This window comes from Choristoneura fumiferana, chromosome 9 (assembly GCF_025370935.1).
Source record: "Choristoneura fumiferana chromosome 9, NRCan_CFum_1, whole genome shotgun sequence".
Classification (NCBI taxonomy): Eukaryota; Metazoa; Arthropoda; class Insecta; order Lepidoptera; family Tortricidae; genus Choristoneura; species Choristoneura fumiferana.
In genome coordinates, this window is record NC_133480.1 from 10639165 (window position 1) to 10657355 (window position 18191).

Genomic DNA, 18191 nt, shown 5'->3' on the forward strand with positions numbered 1-18191 from the left:
TCCTACTAAGTAATATTATAAATGTAAAATATATGTTGTGTTGTGTGCGTGCGTGCGTGCGTGCGTGCGTGCGTGAGTGTGTGTGTGTGTGTGTATGATTGTTACTTCTTCACGCTGAAACGGCTGGACGGATTTAGATGTAGGTAATTTTGATATATAGATAGCTGAACTTTTGGAATAACACATAATGTAGGTTACTTTTTATCTCGAAATTCCAATAGGATTGGGATAAAATCTCGAATAACATTTTGGGGAATTTCAACTCAACTTGCTGGATCTAATGGTATAGGTAAGTATTAAGCGTGCGAAGCCGCGAATAAACATGAGTATAGGCACCTAAATATAAATTCTAAAGTACTTACTTGAAAATGTTTATGTTTCAGTGTTAATAGTCTTCGTGGCATTCGCAATCCACTTTTACCATTCCCTGGTGGTGCAGAAGTGCGAGTCTTCTGTCCAGGACATCGCTCAGCTGGAGACCATGAAGCGAGAACTCGACACCGCTACTGTTAAAGTTAACATGTTTTAAGTGATCACACAGAACATAGCGATTTCAGTCCGGCTTCGTTGTGCACACGTTAAAAATTTGAAAATTACAAATACACTCCCGCTCCCGCTTGTGGACTATTAATCTCAATTGGGTTACTAATACCAGCTCAACGTTTTAGAACTTTTTTGAGTACCTACCCTAATTTATATATCTACGACTTTTAACGATTAAACCACGAGATAACGGCATCGAGAATAAAATGAATGCTCAAATGTCTAGTTTAAAAAAACTTGATATCGGAGAAACGTTATTACTTATTTCCTTTTAATTGGAGCTGACTTTCAATACTTGTTTTATAAATTAATGCCTACGACATAGGGCTTCCGTAAGGGAGTCATGAAACTATTTATATATCACCATTTAGACCAAATTGAATATGAATACGATTTTGTTTTAACTCTTATCCCGAAACTAAGCAAAGCCAAACGCTATAAGCGTATACAGTAAACATTTTACCACCAAATTGTCAAAATTACAAATGGGTAGGTAGTTAAGTACATCCTTATATTTCGGGAGCCCTTATATTTTTGAGTAAAAATATGTGAACACTACTCTATCGTTAACTGCGTATAGAAGCGTGTTCAGATATTTTTGATTCAATTTTTTCTCGGAAGTTTAAGAACTCGATTGCACAGTCGAATCGTGGCTCAATGTGGAACGTTTTTACGACTATTTCATTGTTTAGAAAAAAAATCGTTCGAAGAACCAAACAGCGTTTATTGAGAAAAGGTTCCGCTGTAACTGTATTATGTATTGATGAATGAACTCATGAATATATTGCGCAGTTTCACCTACATAAGGTGAAAAGTGGATTATTCACAGTAGTTCCTTTGGCAGTACAAAAAAGGAGAATTATTAGTATAAAAAGAAAGGAACTAAAGAAACTACCTGCGAGTTATCCGAAAAAGTGGAAAGGGTATGTGTATATGACCGCAGTTTGTATGAAAATTAAGTGTGATTTAGTATTATACATTTTATCTATACCTATCTCATAATAGAATTGTGAGATGAATATAGAAAATGTCACGTTAACTTTTCAATGCCAGTTTCCATTAGTTTAATTTTAATTAATTATTTTACTTACTGCGAACCGTACAAAACGGCAAAGACTGTAACAGCTAATATTATATACTTATACTTAAATAATATATTGTTATTTTTAGTTTATAAGTAGGTAGGCTCAAAGAACGGCGATTCTCAACAAAGTGTATTTATCTCATTCACTCTCAAATGTTAGAACGAGACAAAATATGCAAAGTTGATATCACATTTGAATCTCGCCAATTTTATTTTAATTTTGACATTGTTCTAAGTACTAAAGTTTTAATTGTTGATCTGTCAATCAGTATTCCGCAGTGTTTGATAAGATTTAGATAATTTATATTGTAAGAGAAACTACTCAAAATTATTGATATTGTGAACAATAAAAATATTTTAATTAAAATTTTTCCTTTTTTTTCTGAAACTGACCAAATCACACACCTATATAAGAAAACATATCTAGGTAGTTAATTCGAAGAGCTGGCAGCTACATCGCCTAAAGAATTAGCCTAGCGATTCAACGAGGAAATGCTGCCAGCATCTTCGGCACAATGCCGCAGGGGCCTTTTTTACAAGCTTTTATTTAGTTTCACCTGTCCCGTTGTCTGTCTGTCTGTAATCAAATCTTGCAAGTTAAATTCGACTAACTTCCAGTAGGTAGTTGGATTGACTTGGAATTTGGCATACCTACTTATGTAAATGTAAATGTAAATCTCTTAGATGAATGATTGGTCTCGCGCGCTCGCTCGACTAGATACCGCGCTAACTAAAAACAAAACGTTCGTGAATGCGGCAACTCAATATTGTAGTGTGCGTAAGAACGGTGTCAGACAATTTGCAAGGATGCTAGTGTGCGTGACGAATTGTGTTGCCAGCTGCTACACTGTTACCCGAATTATTGGGAAAATAAATTATTCTGTGGTCTATTAAGTTACTGGTTACAAAATGTATCTTGGGAAATACTTAGAAATTAAGAAGTAATACAGAGTGAATGTATTAATATGTTTGTGTATAGGTTAGGCGTAGGTTTCTTCTTTAAAAAAATGGTAGGTATGATGTAGGTATGTCGGCGGCCGATCGTAAAATCCGCCAGATCACGAAATTCCTAGGCATATCGTGAAACGCCGCCATTTCATGATATGCCTAAACGTTGGCCAGGCATATCACGATGTGCCTGAGAAATAATACGGCAGATCGATTAGAGCAACGCATTCGTCGATATTCCTAGCTCTATACCGGGCACATCGTAAAATAGTTTCTTTTTTGGCCACTGGTGGCGCTGCGTATGCAATGGCGGCCGTGACCAGCTGACCGGTCGTGTTTGTTTAGCGCGTGAAAAATGTCGGCGTCGCAACAAAATGATCCTTAAACCGAAACTAGTGATTGAATTCAAAATAGGAGTGCAAAAGAAGATTTTGAACATCAGCTCCGTTCTTTTTATGTGAAACGGATTCTGTGCACAATATGAAAAAACCATGGACGTCTGCCCGTATTTTAGAGGTTAGTATTTTGTTGATAAATAAAGTATTCACTAGTTGTTATTTATTTATATAGAAAAATTTAGGTACGACGAGCGAAGCGAGGAGTGGTTAGTATTAATTGTGATCACGACGCACGAGCCGAGCGAGCGAAGCGAGCGTGCCGCGGCAGCGGCCGGCGAAGTGCCAGAACCGATATGGCGGCGTTTCATGATATGCCTAGGAATTTCATGATCTGCCTAAACTGGCCAAATCATGAAATGGCGGCGCTTCATGATATGCCTAGGAATTTCATGATCTGCCTAAACGTCACTAGGCAAATCGCTAAACGGTGAGTTTTGAACGATATGGCGGATGTCCCTTAGCCAATTCATGAAATGGCGGCATTTCACGATATGCCTAGGAATTTCGTGATCTGGCGGATTTTACGATCGGCCGCCGACAGGTATATCAATGATCAGGCCTCACTTTTAATTAAAAAATATATATATTTAAGGACATTCAATATTTACAAATTATTACTGAAAATTCATGGACTGAGTCACCAACTAAGAAGTTTTGCGTACTTAACACGTTGCACCTATAGTTAAACCTAATATAATGTACAGGTTAATTAAGACTAAAATAAAAATATTTTTTTACAAAATATACATACATAGGTACATGCATACATACATACTTACATACATACGCTTGAAAAACATAACCCTCCTTCGGGCAGTCGGGTAAAAAGTTAACATTTCAGGATTATGGGTAGAAATACGAAAAAAAAAATTTTTCCTTTCCCGTAATTAATTTTAAGACACATTCACCCCTTAATTAAATAGTGTCGGGTAACAATTTATACACCTTCAGTGTATAATATCACAAAGATAAACATTAAATAATATAGAACTAGGTTATGTATATATAATAATTACGTTAGATACTTAAATAAAATAAGTTATTAAAATTTATCATCATTTAATGATGATAACAATAAAATTCAATTTATTAAAATCTCAACCACGGGGAATTTGATTCTTGTGTACGCGGCAACACAGAATGGCGTTTAGGGTTCATGTTATTTTATTTTGTAATTTCGAAATTATACGATATTTACTGATGGTATGTGATCCCAGTGTCCTTCTTATTTCTTTTAGTATTATTTTTAAACAGTTTCACTGCGAAAACTGGCATTTTACTTCGGTTTATGACCAAAATTTAACAAAAATTCGGGACATGCACATTACACACAGTTTGCAACGCGACTGACTCGCCTCGGGCTCAGGTACGCCGATTTCGGCGTACTATTTGTTGCCGCATTTGACAAGTACGCCGGCGGTATCTAGTCGAGCGAGCGCGCGAGACCAATCATTCATCTAAGGTAAATCTGTTAGTGACATCTTGGTGGCCCTGCCAAGATCGTCTCCGCAGGAGGTAACTCCTCAATGGTTAATAGTACCGACTTGAAATTTGGTACGGATATGCAGTTTAGATGAAAATGCAAGTAACAGTCAACAAAAAGTACAGTCAGCAAAAAAAGCTTGCATTAAAAGGATTTTTTAACAAACTTATTTAAGATCTAGCTTAGTTTTTAAATTACATAGTTTGTAATATCTGGGGGCACTGAAGTGAGTGACAGTGAAAAAAAAAGGCACGGCCGTACCATACTTTTCTCGAAGCCATTCAGGCTATTTTCAACATTTAGTACCTATTATGTCTGCTTTTTGTTTTATTTTTATTGTAATAACCTTTATTGTTAAATCAACCTAATAAAAGCTTTTCCTTTGGTACATTCATATGATAAAGAGGTATATAAACTTCCTGTGTTTGCATGTGCGGGATAATCTCAGAATCTACTAAATAGACTTTAAAAAAATCTTTCACTAATGAATTAAGAAATGATGAGAATAGACTACCACCAACTAAATAAAACACCAGGGTCCATTGAAAAATCTTGATCGTGTCATGAGTTCAATTTTATCTACATCAACCTACTATACAATTACACATTAGGATGCGTTTCCATAAAAGCTCTGTTTGTTTTGTTCGAATAGACGGAGACGGCATCACATTTATCCGTCAGATAAAATTAATCAATAGGTGCTGAAACAGTCCCTAAGAATATAAAATATTCAAACAAAACTCCACAAGCAAAATCTTTCAAAGGACCCGACAATATAAAGTATTCAAAATGCACGTTTATTTCAACGGTACAAAATAAAATCAGCCTCACTATAACATTACATACCACATGCATCCCCTTTCAGAATTACTAAATTAATGACTTACAAGCTATTCACATCAGTATATTTTAAGAGTCCCCAGCACGCTCACGTCCTCATACAAATGTAGTTTCGTTCTAATTTACAAGCAGCACTACAGATCAAAACGTAACTTTGCAACTATAATGGGAGCAGGCATTACGATACGTACGATGCTCATAATTAGGTTTGGTTAAAATAAAATGTAACGGAAAAAACAATAACGACTTTTACACATACTTTTGTATGAAAATGCGATCAGCGGCGAGCGTACTGGCGACTCTTAAGAAATACAAACCATAAGAGCTTAGAATTTTGTAGTAGCTTAACGCGAAGTTTATCAGGTAAAATTAACTGCAAGGGCGTCGCCACGGGGGGGCAGGGAGGGGCAGCTGCCCAGCCCTAGAGCTTCTAAAAAGTTTCCAAATGTAAAGCAACCAAACCAAAGTTATTACAATCGCCGTAAATGTAAGGCTCCTACTACAAGTGAAAAGCTTCATGTGCTCTCGATTTTACCTACAATTCATATTTTTCTCATTCTCCATATCAACTTGCCCCCTCATGGGCCACCGGCTGGCGACGCCCTTGATTAACTGTAAATACGCGGCCACCTACATCCTGCTGAGATTTTCTGGCATGGCGAGCCTAATCATACTGGCGATTTGTGGACGGGTTAAAAGGGAGGCGAGCGCGCAGCGAGTTCGTTGCGCCTAAAGCTGCGACATACTGTACAGTCACGGACTTTTTGGCGAGTACGCGGCGAATTCGTTGCGCGCTCACGGCGAAATATTTACGCGCTCGCGGCGAATTCGGTGCGCGCTCGCGGTGAAGTCGCTGCGCGCTCGCCTCGCTTTTTAACTCGTCCGTAAATTGCCAGCGTGACAAAGCTCTAAGCATACCTTATAAATATTATATATAGTGTAGGAGGGAGGTTGGGTGGACCCCAGAATATTCTATTACCCATTTCAGGATTTGGGTGTTGATTCTACTTCGTTGCATGCCTATGTATCTCAGAGGTTTTTCGCTTGGTACGCATCTTGGCCAAAAAGGCTAAGGCTGGCACATTTACTTTATTTGGGGAAGCAAAACCGCATCCCCAACACTTACATACATCCACTATAATTTATAATTAACACTGATTGCATTTATGACTTATTTTAAAAACCTTAACAAGTATTAAAAAACATCAAATAATAGTACTGGTAGGAAACAAAAATATTACTGCCCCAGTCACAGCTTTCGTAAACTTACACTTATCAACACAAAAAAAAGCAATTAGCACAATTATATTTTAAATTTTAGCGTCAAACTAGCAATGAAACTGGAATTAATCATACATTTAACTGTGCAACGTTTACAAAGGCAGAGCAAAGATTATCGTCAAAATTAGGCGTGTTTTAATCTGTCATTACTGTAGCAAGTTTACAAAAATTTGTAGCCGATTTTACAAAAGGAATATTGTACCTAGTTGCTTATGAAGTTCATTCAGGAAAATTTCTAAGGATCAAACGTGTACGACCATGACGGTTTGCATTGCACAGAGGCGAAATATCGCTAGATGGCGTTAGTACGAGGGGTGATCCAAAAGTAATGATAATTGAATATATATATTTCCGGAATAATATTAAAAGAAGTTGCATTAGTAGCTGTATACATACATTCCTTAGTAAAAAAAAAAAAAACAATAATAATAGCATATGTATTAGAGATTTGGAGCTATTTATTCACGCGCGGGCGGAATCATTACGCAAAAATAGAAAAAAATGAGGTGAGAGCTGTATCTAAATATGCCTGCTTGAAAAAAAAAACTATGAAAGATATATTCACCGACTTGTTGGGAACACTATGGTATTCTGCTCTGCCATATTCTACAATTGCACGCTAATGCAATAAGTTTTATTTGGGTATAATATCTACTACAGCTGAACATAGCGAAGGCCGCCAATTTATAGCCCTCATTGAAGATAATTTCTCAAAAATTCGAAAATCTTCTTTTGGCGGTTAGAAGAATAATTATCAGGCATCAAGTTGAGATCACGGGGCTCTCATATGGACGTATTCAAAAGATCTTAACTGATCCAACTGCACATGAAAAAAGGTTCCGTTCGTTGGGTGCCCAGAATGTGAAACGTTGAAAAAAGGAAATACGATGCGAATTTACAAAGGCAAATCTTGAAAAATTTCAAGTTTTTGCGTCGATTTATGACTATGGACAAGTTTTGGATCCATCATTTCGATCCTGAGACCAAACAGCAGTCCATGACCTAGAGAAGTGGTCATCTTTCGAACGCTGCAGAAATTAAATCGCAAGCTCAGTGAGAAAAGTTATGGCATCCGCGTTCAGGGATGCCAAGGGAGGAATAATGATTGAATATCGTGAGAAAAGAGCCACTCTTATGGGCTTTTACTAAGCTGACCAAATACAAAGATTGCGCGAAGTAATCAAAGAGAAGCGGCGGGGTAAACTGCGTTCTGTTTCATCGAGACAACGCACCCGTTCACAAGGCCAGTGTTACAATGGCAGCTATTCGTGATGCAGGGCTCGAAATTCTGGAACATTCCCTATATTCGTTAGACCTAACCCCCAGCGACTTATCACTGCACGACTCAAAGTAGACCCTAGAGGCAATAATTTTTCTAATAATAGTGAGGCAATGGCCGCAGTGGATGCATTTATAGACGTCAAGAAAAAAATTTTTTTTTAAAGAAGTTCGTGTTTTCTAAACAAGATGGCCATATTAGTAGATTTATTAGGAAACAACATTGCAAAATAAATTTACTTCTTGACCGCGTGTTTTGCAATTCATACTCATTATCATTACTTTTGGATCACCCCTCGTATTGTGAGGTCCGTTTGACGTTTGCTTGCGATTGGCTGGTCAAACGTACCTCACGATACTTACGCCATCTAGCGATATCTCGCCTCTGTGAAACCCTCATTCACACGTGATGGATCCACACATTTGATGTGTATTTACTTACACCCAGGTAAACAAGATTTTGATGCGGTAATAAAAATTTCATACAGATATGTGACGAGTAGAAAAAATGTGGCCCTAGTTTTTCATTTTCTTATTTGAACTATAACGTAGACGTGTGCGCCGATGATAAAATCTACGGCGGCGGGCGCCGGTCAAAAATCGGCGGCGGCGGCGTGTTTTCGGCGTGATTTCGGCGCGGAGAATTTAAATAGAACTGTTTAGTTTGTAGACTAATTTTTATAACAAAATTAGATAAAATGTAAGAAAAGCACGAAACATAAATCAACCGTAGCGACCTCCGTGCTAAGACATAGACAATGAAGCTTTAATTGACGCCTTGCAGCGGTTGTAGCCTAGTTGTCACGGACAAATATAATTTTGTCCACCCATTTTGGACTTAAACGGGACCTTTTTTCTTCTCTTAAATTTACCGTACCAGTAGAACTCTGAAGCTCTCGGCTCCCTATGTATATATGAGTAACCTTATGGCTGAACGACGCTCGCTTCGACTGCAGTCTCCCGATGATGCTGAATAGACAAATTTCGAAATCCTTGCGATACGATATTCGTACCTTTAATACCGCTCGTGTTAAAGATACGATTGAGCGGAATAAAGGCTCTAAAGTGTTCGTAAGAGATATGTCTATTGGACAAAGCCAAATGACAAAGTTGAAGAGAGATGATGGCAGTGTAGCGGCCACGCTGTTAGTCCACTAAAGCGGAAGTGTTGAGGGAAATCGAGGAGCGCGGCGACTCAAGACCCATGGAAGAGCCAAACTGATCCAACACTATACAGAAGATATCCCAGACATCAGCCTGTACGAGATAAAGATGGCCCTGAACTGAAACAGCTTAAGAACAACAAGGTGCCGGGTGAGGACGGAATTACGTCAGAGCTTCTGAAGGCGGGTGGTTCACCGGCTCTTAAAGTCCTTCAGAGGCTCTTTAATTCGGTCTTGCTCGAAGGCACAACGCCAGAAGCGCGGAACAAGAGCGTTGTGCTGTTGTTCTTCATGAAGGGCGATAACACCCTATAGCTATAGCTATTGAAGAAGCAGGGTCGATGACTTCCAGTCACCCGAACAAGCCGGGTTCCGAAACGGCTACCGTAGACCACATTCATACGCTGCGGCAGGTCATACAGAAGAACGAAGAGTATAACTTGCCACTATGTCTAGCGTTTGTGGACTACGCTACGAGAAAGCCTTTGATTCGGTCGAAACGTGGGCGGTTTTAGAGTCTCTCCTATCGAAGTGTTGAAGTGTTTGTATAAAAATGCCACTATGTCGGTCCGAGTACAGGAACAGAGTTCGAAGGCGATGCCCTTGAAAAGAGGTGTAAGACAGGGAGATGTCATATCTGCGACACTGTTTGCTGCCGCTTTGGAAGACGCCTTCAAGCTTCTGGAATGGAAAGGACTAGGCATCAATATCAACGGCGAATACATTACATCACTCACCTTCGGTTTTCCGACGATATCGTGGTGGCCATGGCAAAGTCGATGGAAGAACTCAGCACGATGCTCGAAGGCCTCAATCGAGTCTCCCAACGGGTGGAGCCTCAAAATGAACAGGGACAAGACAAAGGTCATGTCGAATGTCCATGTGGAGCCTATCCCTATTTTGGTGGAAAATTCGGTTCTTGAAGTTGTTGACGCGTATGATACCTAGGACAAACCGTCCAATTAGGTAAATCCAACTTCGAGAAGGAGGTCAATCGTCGAATCCAACCCGGATTGGCAGCGTTTGGGAAACTCCGCAACTTCTTTTCGTACAAAATTCCTCAGTGTCTTAAGACGAAAGTCTTTAACCAATGTGTGTTGCCAGTGATGGCATATGGATCTGAGACGTTGTGCTTCACTATATGCCTTATAAATAGGCTCAGAGTTGCTCAGCGAGCTATGGAGAGCTATGCTTGGAGTTTCTCTACGGGATTGAATCAGAAGCACGGAGAACAGATGACCGTTGGGGCCGAAAAGTTCTCGAGTGGAGACCGCGGATCGGCAAGCCCAGCAGAACGTCCACCAACAAGATAGACGGATGTCTTGGTTAAAGCCGCGGGTTCACGGTGGATGCAAGCCGCTGCGAACCGAAGCAACTAGATGTCTACGGGGGAGGCCTATGTCCAACAGTGGACGTCCTATGGCTGAGGTGATGACGATGTAATCAATGACTAATAATGATTCATTGTAGTAAAATACAGAATGCTTCGAAAGTAAGAAATTCAGTATAGAAAACATTTTGAGCTCGCGCCGATTTTACGCCGATACGCTGATCGGCGGCGGCGGCGTCAAAAAAATGCCGGCGGCGGCGGCGGGTCGGCGCGGCGCACACGTCTACTATAACGTTATGTGCTAATTTCGGGAAATATTATATTTCAGTCACTGCATCAGCGCCTCGACAAGAATTTAATTCTCAATCGCTCAATTTTCAGAAAAATCAACGCAATATCAAGTCTTTCGAGTTTAATAGCACTCTTTATACATTACAATATTTATTAATTAGCTACGATTATTTATAAACACTTATTTTACAGTTGCCTTGTCTACACTATACCTACAAAGTTCTATGCAAGAAAAAAAAACTATACCATAGACATTTTTAAGAAGTGGAAAGTGTAATTAATAATTATTGACGCTGTGGCTAGTTTTTCGTGTAATATATATATGTTCAAGTATTAAATAAGCCAAATTATGGCTATTTTAAATTCTTTGTCAGCAAAAGTAAGGGCAAAAAAAGTTAAAGGCGGATTGTACCACAGCCGCCAACCGCCCACATAATTATCGTCACTGCTTTGAAAAATCTCATATCTCAAATCAATAAGCATGTCAACAAAATTGCCCCTTGTACTAATAGCAATAAAGTTCACCCAAAAAAATTATCAATTGAGAGGTACGAGCTTTTTTAAAAGTAGTGACGATATTTCAGTCGCAGCTAGTAACCTGGCCCTATACTATGAAGTGCAAAATTCGAACTTCGTATTTGCCGCCCGCTGACGCTCATGTCATTTAATACGCGAATGAAAGGGACGGTGCGATACGAACTTCGATTTTCAAGTTTCGTAGCAGCCCCTCTGAGGCCGTATTGTTTAACGCGCTGACGTTTGCGATCGCATTCACCATCTCTTTCTACCTTCGTCTTATACCCTGTGACAAAAAGAAGATCGTAATTGGTAAAATAACTGAATGAGCCAACGGCAAGCAAACGTCAAACGGACCTCACGAACCTAACGCCATCTAGCGATATTTCAACTCTGTGAAAACCCTCATTGTTGTGCCAGTTGTTTTAACGGTGAATATCTAGCCTATTAATGTCCCAGGCTGTTTTTAACACTCTTATATTCACATCACTACATCTCAATGTCCATCCCCATTCCCATATCTGGAACAAGCACACCATTTCGTTTCTTTGGTTCTTCCTCTTCTGTGTTTACTTCTTTGTTATCTATGATCTTCTCCACTGTATTTTCTTTTGGCTGCCATACAACTAATGACATACAAGGTTTTTCTAATCTGTAACAAAGCAAAGAATCATGAACTATTATTAACAAAGAATTGCAAGATCTAATTGCAAAACCTAGAAGAATTGAAAGTATATTAACATTTCAAATGATGACACCGGTGTTGATGGTTAAGTACTAAGAAAAAAAAATTAAAAAAACTAACCTTTCTATAAGTGACGTGGGGATCAATGGTTCCTCTTTGAGTTTTTTGAGCTCTTCAGAAAGCACAATAGTGTGTCCCTTTAATTTTTCTCTAACATTGTTAGTCATCATTACAGGTGGTTCCATGTTGGTATCCATGTATTCATCTATAGCTAGCGAATGTGTTGTATAGTCCGAGGAAAGGTGCAGTCCATTGAGGTGAGCAGCCATTTTGTCTTCTGTTATATGTATTTTTGCTGGACTGAAAGAATTAAAAAATATATCGAAAATACAAACTGAGACATGGATCTCAGGTTGCTTATTTCTACTACACTACTTATGCAGCAGCACTAGCGACATCTATGTTCCGCTCTCATCGAGAGACGTCACACTCTTTCGGAACCAACCGCTCACCCAGACAAGAGATGTTGCTACTAAGCAATCAAATTATGATTGGTTTATTGGAGTCTTTTTGTATTTTTTATTTCAACTCCAAATTTGTTACTTTTACGGGTATCCTGTGAAACCATATCGAAAATACAAACTGAGACGGATGCACAGTAAAACCAGAAAAAGAGACCAGCGCTGGGAATCAAACCCAGGTCCTCAGCAATCCGTGCTGCGTGCTATAACACCTACACCACCGCTGGACAGGAATCTAGACACAAATTTTTCCTATGCATACATATCTCAGGTTGCTTATTTCTACTACACTACTTATGCAGCAGCACTAGCGACATCTATGTTCCGCTCTCATCGAGAGGCGTCACACTCTTTCGGAACCAACCGCTCACCCAGACAAGAGATGACGCTACTAAGCAATCAAATTATGATTGGTTTTTTGGAGTCTTTTTGTATTTTTTATTTCAACTCCAAATTTGTTACTTTTACGGGTATCCCGTGAAACCATATCAAAAATACAAACTGAGACATGGATGCACAAAAAACCAGAAAAAGAGACCAGCGCTGGGAATCGAACCCAGGTCCTCAGCAATCCGTGGTGTAGGGGTTATAGCACGCAGCAGCAGCGATAAACGAATTCCTTGCAGACGAAGTCGCTCATAACACCTAGTTATAAAAGTGCACCCATTGGAAACTCAATTGGGCAAATACCTGAGAATGCATTAAAACAGATTTTACTATAAAGGTTATTTGATGATAACAAATTATTAAAAAAATTAAGTGGTATGCAGAATTTGTGAGTAAAACCAGGAAACTTACATTTGCGGTTCTGGTTCCAAACTCTTCCGTTTACAATGCATTATGGAGGTAAATCGGGGCTGCACTGGCACTTCAGCGTTGAACTGTACCAGTTGTGGTGGCGAGTGGGACCCCCACGACAAGCCTTGCATGTTCCAAGGAGCCCCCGAGGGCGTAGGCATAATATGTGCCTCACGCGCGTAATCGTCGTTGTCACCGTATGTGAAGTTATTAAACGAAATATAATCCATTTTGTAGCGATCCCAAAGTTCGATTTTGATTTCAAATGCCAACAAGAAACACTATCGCTTTTGAGAACACCAAACCAACAAGTTTACCTTCACGCGAATATTCACAACAAACATTTGACAGTTCGTAAACCATAAATGGTGTTATTGTTTTGTAGTAGAATTTTCTTGAACATTCTGATCGGTTAACATAAAAAAAAAACTTGTTAAGAATCCCGATAAATTTTCTTTGCACATTTATTTTTATTTTTATTTAATTCTGGACTTTAAATATGATTAAAACATTAATTTGAAAAAAATATGATCTTCAATAATAATTTGAAAATATTCCACTTTTTTTACTAGCTGTCAGCAGTGTTGCCAATTTAGCAAATTTGTCGCTAGAACGATGGACTTTTGCTTAAGTCTTAGGGTGCCCCCACATGCAGTCGCTAGTCGCTCGTTTGCAGCGATAAATCTAGTCACGTGACCCCATTTTCAAGATGATTTTGAATGAACTGTTTTTTCCGAAATTGAAGAGGTTTTTTTTCCAGCGATAAAGCTCGACATTTTCAGCTTTATCGCTAAATGTCACGTGACCGGACCTTTAGCTACCAAAAAAAGTTTAGACAACAAAAATGATTTAGCGACTTATGTGGCGACTTTTGGAATACAAATTTAAACAGTTCTAAGACCATTAATGGACACATTTTATGAGAACTCGATGACAACGAGAATTATACAGTGCTAATGCTAAGAGATCTATATGGAAAGCGATAACGTGCTTGCGCACCAAATTCTAAATTTATTTAATTAAATCTCCATTCGTTTATGTTCTAGTTTTAGCTATTTAAAAAAATATTCATATCAATTTCAGTGAATTCGGAAATCTTCTAAGTTTTTTTTTTCGTATCCCAACTTTTCAGATCACCAGTGGTCTCTCTCAGACAGTCCTGGTTCCGCTCGCTCCTGTTGGAATTAATTTTAGCGCTTTCTTTCTAGCGACTTTTGATTTTGAGTTTAGCGCTCGAGTTTCTAGAAGCTGGCAGCACTGGCTGTCAGAGTCAGAGTAGAGTTTTGGCATTTGCTCGCTTTGCTTGCATTGCATTGTATGTATCTGTCTTCTGCAAGTCTGAATGAATTGGTCGCATAGCATTTCATTTGGCTTGTATTTTCTAACTTGATTCACTTTGGCCGCTACGCCTTTCACTTTACCCAATCAAGTCAAGTTTCGCAATTTGTTTTCGTTTACAAAAAGTGTTCGCGGTACCTTTGCTTCTGTGTTTAACGTATCCGCTAAAATGATTTGATCTACATACTAAACTAAAAACACCATTATTGAATCAAAATGGGTTTGGACTTCGACGTATTGGAATTTTGTAAGAAACTACGACAAAACCGGCCTCCGCCTTACCAATGCCCGCTAGAAAAGTGCGATAAGGTATATAAGAGTCTATGTGGACTGCAATATCATCTGGTGAACTACGACCATGATAATCCTACGCCTACAACTCCCGCTGTTACTAACAACCGTAAAAAAGGTAGATCCACTCGTGCCCCTGTGCCGACCGGCGATATTGCCTTGCAAAGTCCGCCTAAAGAAGCCCTGACTTTTGCTGAAGCGCAGAAAGTGGTCCAATTTGAGATAGATGGGAAAATTAGCAGGATTCCAATAGACCAGCCGTTGCAAATGATGTCTCTTGATGATTGGGAGAAAAAGAACTCTGAGTTGGAAAAACCCTTGCCGTTTGTTGAGCCTCCTCCTGAGCCGCATGTCAAGTTGCCAGAGGCTAGCTTTAAGGTAAACTATATTTTTTTTTATAAAATTAGGACATCCAGAAAAAAAGAATAACTAGCTCAACAAGAAATTTACGTAAATTTCGTAAGTGTAAGTGAGGTGTATAAAATTCAATAGCATGTCTACTTAATTTAAAAATAAATATCTTAAGCAGTCATAATTTCCTCATATGAATTAGTAAATAAAAATAGAATTAATTTCTTGTTCGAAGTTGTTTTAAAACACAGCATTCATAATATATGCAATCAATAACATTTTACAGCTCATTGAGGATTATAATGAACGCGTCACAGATGCTCCACCTCGCCCAAATGCCTACATCCGTTTCATTGAAAAATCAGCTGAAGAACTAGATGGAGAAGTAGAGTATGATGTTGATGAAGAAGATACAGCCTGGCTCAGCATTATCAACAAGACGAGAGCCAAGCAGAGCTTGCCACCGGTATCTGTTGATACACTGGAGCTACTCATGGATAGATTGGAAAAGGAGTCCTACTTCCAAGTGAGTTGTATCATCAAGTGAGGTTATGATCCAGATAGGAAAAGTCAATGTTATAAACATTAAATGCCACAAAATTTTATTAAATTGGTAATCATTTTTATGTATATTCTTGCCTTCTTACAATGATAAAACAACAAAAAAATATTAATAAATAAACATTATGGGGCAATTAACAAGAAATCGTCCTAGTCCCAAACTAAGCAAAACTTGTACTACTTTGCTAGTCAGTGGATAAATAAACTTATTTAGATAAATACATGTTTTATGGCATATTGAGTATCTAACTAAAATTCCTCACATAAATATCTGCCCTGACAAGGGCTTGAATCTGGGACCTCAAGCCGCATAGTCTGGCTATCCACTAGGCTATTTGGCCATACATTCAACCTCTTCTGCCATGCATTGCATATAATAAATACATATACTCTTGAGTTCTGTGATTTGTAACAATACTTTCCTAGGCATCACAAACTGGGCAGCAAACAGCTGCAACAGTAGATGAGGATGCTGTCTGCTGCATCTGCATGGATGGAGAATGCCAGAACACTAATGTCATCCTGTTCTGCGATATGTGCAACTTGGCCGTCCATCAGGATTGCTATGGTGTAAGTAATTTTTTTTTTCCTCTGATATTTTTTCCGAGGCTTTAGGACACCAAATGTGACTATGTCAGCCTCATGGGGAGCCACAGATAAATATACCACACTACAGACAGATATAACACTCTCCCTTGCACTGAAACCACGTTTCGTAATGTAAAGCCCATTCAATGAATCTGTAAATTTGCGTTGCTTCTTCAGCGGTCGACTGAGAATTACATTTACACCTCCATTGAACAAGCCCATACCATCCAAATAACTGACTCTGATGTCCTTATTCTGATCACATTCCACAAGAAAGTGAATAAGGTCTTCAGTCTTATTACATGTCATACACAAAGGTGATTGTACAACTCTCAAAAAATATGTAATTTTTAATTTATTTATTAATTCAATATCTCGCATGTTTATTTATGTTTTCATAGATTTTGCTAAGTATTGTTTCAGTGAAATGTAGTCCTTTTTGAAGCAAAATCTCTGCAATATTTATTGATAAATTGGTGGGGCCTTGTTACAGACTGAGCCAAGAAAATAAATAAATGGCTTTTTGGCCACACATGTGCCCCATGCTTTCAGCTCGCCTGACACTTTATTGATCTCTTTATTCTTGTTGTAGGTTCCATACATCCCAGAGGGTCAGTGGTTGTGCAGACGATGCCTACAATCTCCGTCGCGCCTCGTCAATTGCGTTCTTTGTCCAAATACTGGAGGTAAGAGGTTGTAAAATTGTTAATGAATAAGCACCAGCAAATAGTCAGTGTCACTTGTCGGCTGTATTAATTATGGAAACCAGAAGCTATTGTTAATACACTTCTTTCCATCAAACTGATGAATATGGTAAAAAGAGATTGTTTATCCGATCTAGAGCGCCTGCGTGTTGGACAATACGGCCTCAGTTGTCATTTGTCACCCCCAACGCAATAAGACGTGTGTAAAGTTTTACTGCTAACTTTGATAGCTCTCAAACGGATGGACTGGTTTTTGATTCGTTTTTTTTATCGAAAGCAATCTGAACAATTCTTAGATAAGTTTCTTGTTCCAATTTGTTTGAAATGAAAATATCGTAAGTACAAACTGAGACATGCTGGACAAGCAGTGGTGTAGGGGTTATAGCACACAGCACGGAATGCTGAGGACCTGGGTTCGATTCCCAGTGCTGGTCTCTTTTCTGGTTTTTCTGTGCATCCATGTCTCAGTTTGTATTTACGATATGGTTTCACGGGATACCCGTAAAAGTAACAAATTTGGAGTTGAAATAAAAAATACAAAAAGACTCCAAAAAATCAATCATGAAATGAAAATGTCGAGCGAAGGTTTTATAATTTTTCTAAGTTAATTTAATATAATAATTTGTATTTTAGGTGCATTCAAGCAGACAGACCAAGGCACCTGGGCCCATGTTGTGTGTGCGCTCTGGATACCTGAGGTGCGCTTCGCAAACACCGTGTTCTTGGAACCTATAGGTAACTACTAAACTACTAATTACTTTAGCCCTATGCGATTTACGCCGTGGTAAAGTGTCATCGCACGGAACTTCAACAATCTCTTCATAATGTTATGTTTTATTGAATAAAAAAAATGTGTCCAATATTTTCGAATAATCCTAATGGACAATTCTTTTTAAGAAAACTGGCTTATTATCGATTAGCAAGCGATCTAGTTCAACAAGTCATCTATAGATGGTGCTATATCGAACATATTCGTCAGCTAAAAATCTTAATCGTTTATTCGCGGAATTGCAATTAATAATAATAACTTAAGGTTTTAGTAACACACGAGAAATTGCGGTAGACACGATTCAAAGGGAGACTCGTATCAGTCGCAAATTTGCACTAGGCATAATTTGTTAGTCATAATTTTTTACATGTCAAAACCATATTTTTTTTAGGTATTATTAAATATTTATCTGTAAAGTATAGGTTTGTTT

At 38.6% G+C, this 18191-nt stretch overlaps 4 protein-coding genes and 1 long non-coding RNA gene across 8 annotated transcripts in view; 3 read left to right on the top strand and 2 right to left on the bottom strand.

Annotated features, from left to right (window-relative positions):
- LOC141431237 (methyl-CpG-binding domain protein 4-like) overlaps positions 1-452 on the bottom strand; it is an 86657-nt gene extending 86205 nt beyond the window's left edge. Inside the window, exon 1 of the mRNA XM_074092328.1 lies at positions 363-452. The gene's annotated coding sequence lies outside the window, so the exon portion shown is untranslated. The remainder of the gene's footprint in view (positions 1-362) is intronic.
- The window catches only part of LOC141431232 (calcium release-activated calcium channel protein 1-like), a 60926-nt gene extending 58906 nt beyond the window's left edge, over positions 1-2020 (top strand). For 2 of the 4 annotated variants that reach the window (XM_074092316.1, XM_074092317.1), the window contains one exon: positions 384-2019. In XM_074092316.1, the coding sequence (XP_073948417.1) occupies positions 384-529 (146 nt within the window). In that variant the 3' untranslated portion in view covers positions 530-2019. Of the gene's footprint in view, positions 1-383 lie in introns of all 4 variants that reach the window. The other 2 variants (XM_074092315.1, XM_074092318.1) reach the window with 1 other exon arrangement.
- A 557-nt stretch (positions 2021-2577) lies between these two features.
- LOC141431241 (uncharacterized) lies at positions 2578-4399 on the top strand. The gene is made up of 2 exons (XR_012451706.1): positions 2578-2652; positions 3515-4399. It is a non-coding gene; the product is annotated as an uncharacterized lncRNA (long non-coding RNA).
- Positions 4400-5232: 833 nt separating this feature from the next.
- Positions 5233-13522, bottom strand: LOC141431238 (uncharacterized). Its single transcript, XM_074092331.1, has 3 exons — positions 13160-13522; positions 11961-12200; positions 5233-11807 (listed from the first exon to the last, which is right to left on the bottom strand). The coding sequence occupies exons 1-3, from the start codon at positions 13387-13389 to the stop codon at positions 11645-11647; spliced, it is 633 nt and encodes a 210-aa protein (XP_073948432.1). The 5' UTR covers positions 13390-13522; the 3' UTR covers positions 5233-11644.
- Positions 13523-14425: 903 nt separating this feature from the next.
- LOC141431226 (bromodomain-containing protein homolog) lies at positions 14426-17727 on the top strand (the record flags this gene model as incomplete). The annotated part of the gene is given in 5 exon segments (XM_074092302.1): positions 14426-15166; positions 15426-15665; positions 16127-16270; positions 16881-16974; positions 17626-17727. Coding segments are annotated over 5 exon segments (1033 nt in total), but the record flags the coding sequence as incomplete, so codon positions are not given.
- Between the last annotated feature and the right edge of the window lie 464 nt (positions 17728-18191).

What these genes read in the sequence shown, in the direction of transcription:
- LOC141431238 (XM_074092331.1), bottom strand. Translation starts at nt 13,389, where the DNA reads ATGGATTATATTTCGTTTAATAACTTCACATACGGTGACAACGACGAT. An exon ending in TTGGAACCAGAACCGCAAAT is followed by an intron (nt 12,201 to 13,159) that starts GTAAGTTTCCTG and finishes TAATTCTTTCAG; the next exon opens with TCCAGCAAAAATACATATAA. An exon ending in CCCACGTCACTTATAGAAAG is followed by an intron (nt 11,808 to 11,960) that starts GTTAGTTTTTTT and finishes GCTTTGTTACAG; the next exon opens with ATTAGAAAAACCTTGTATGT.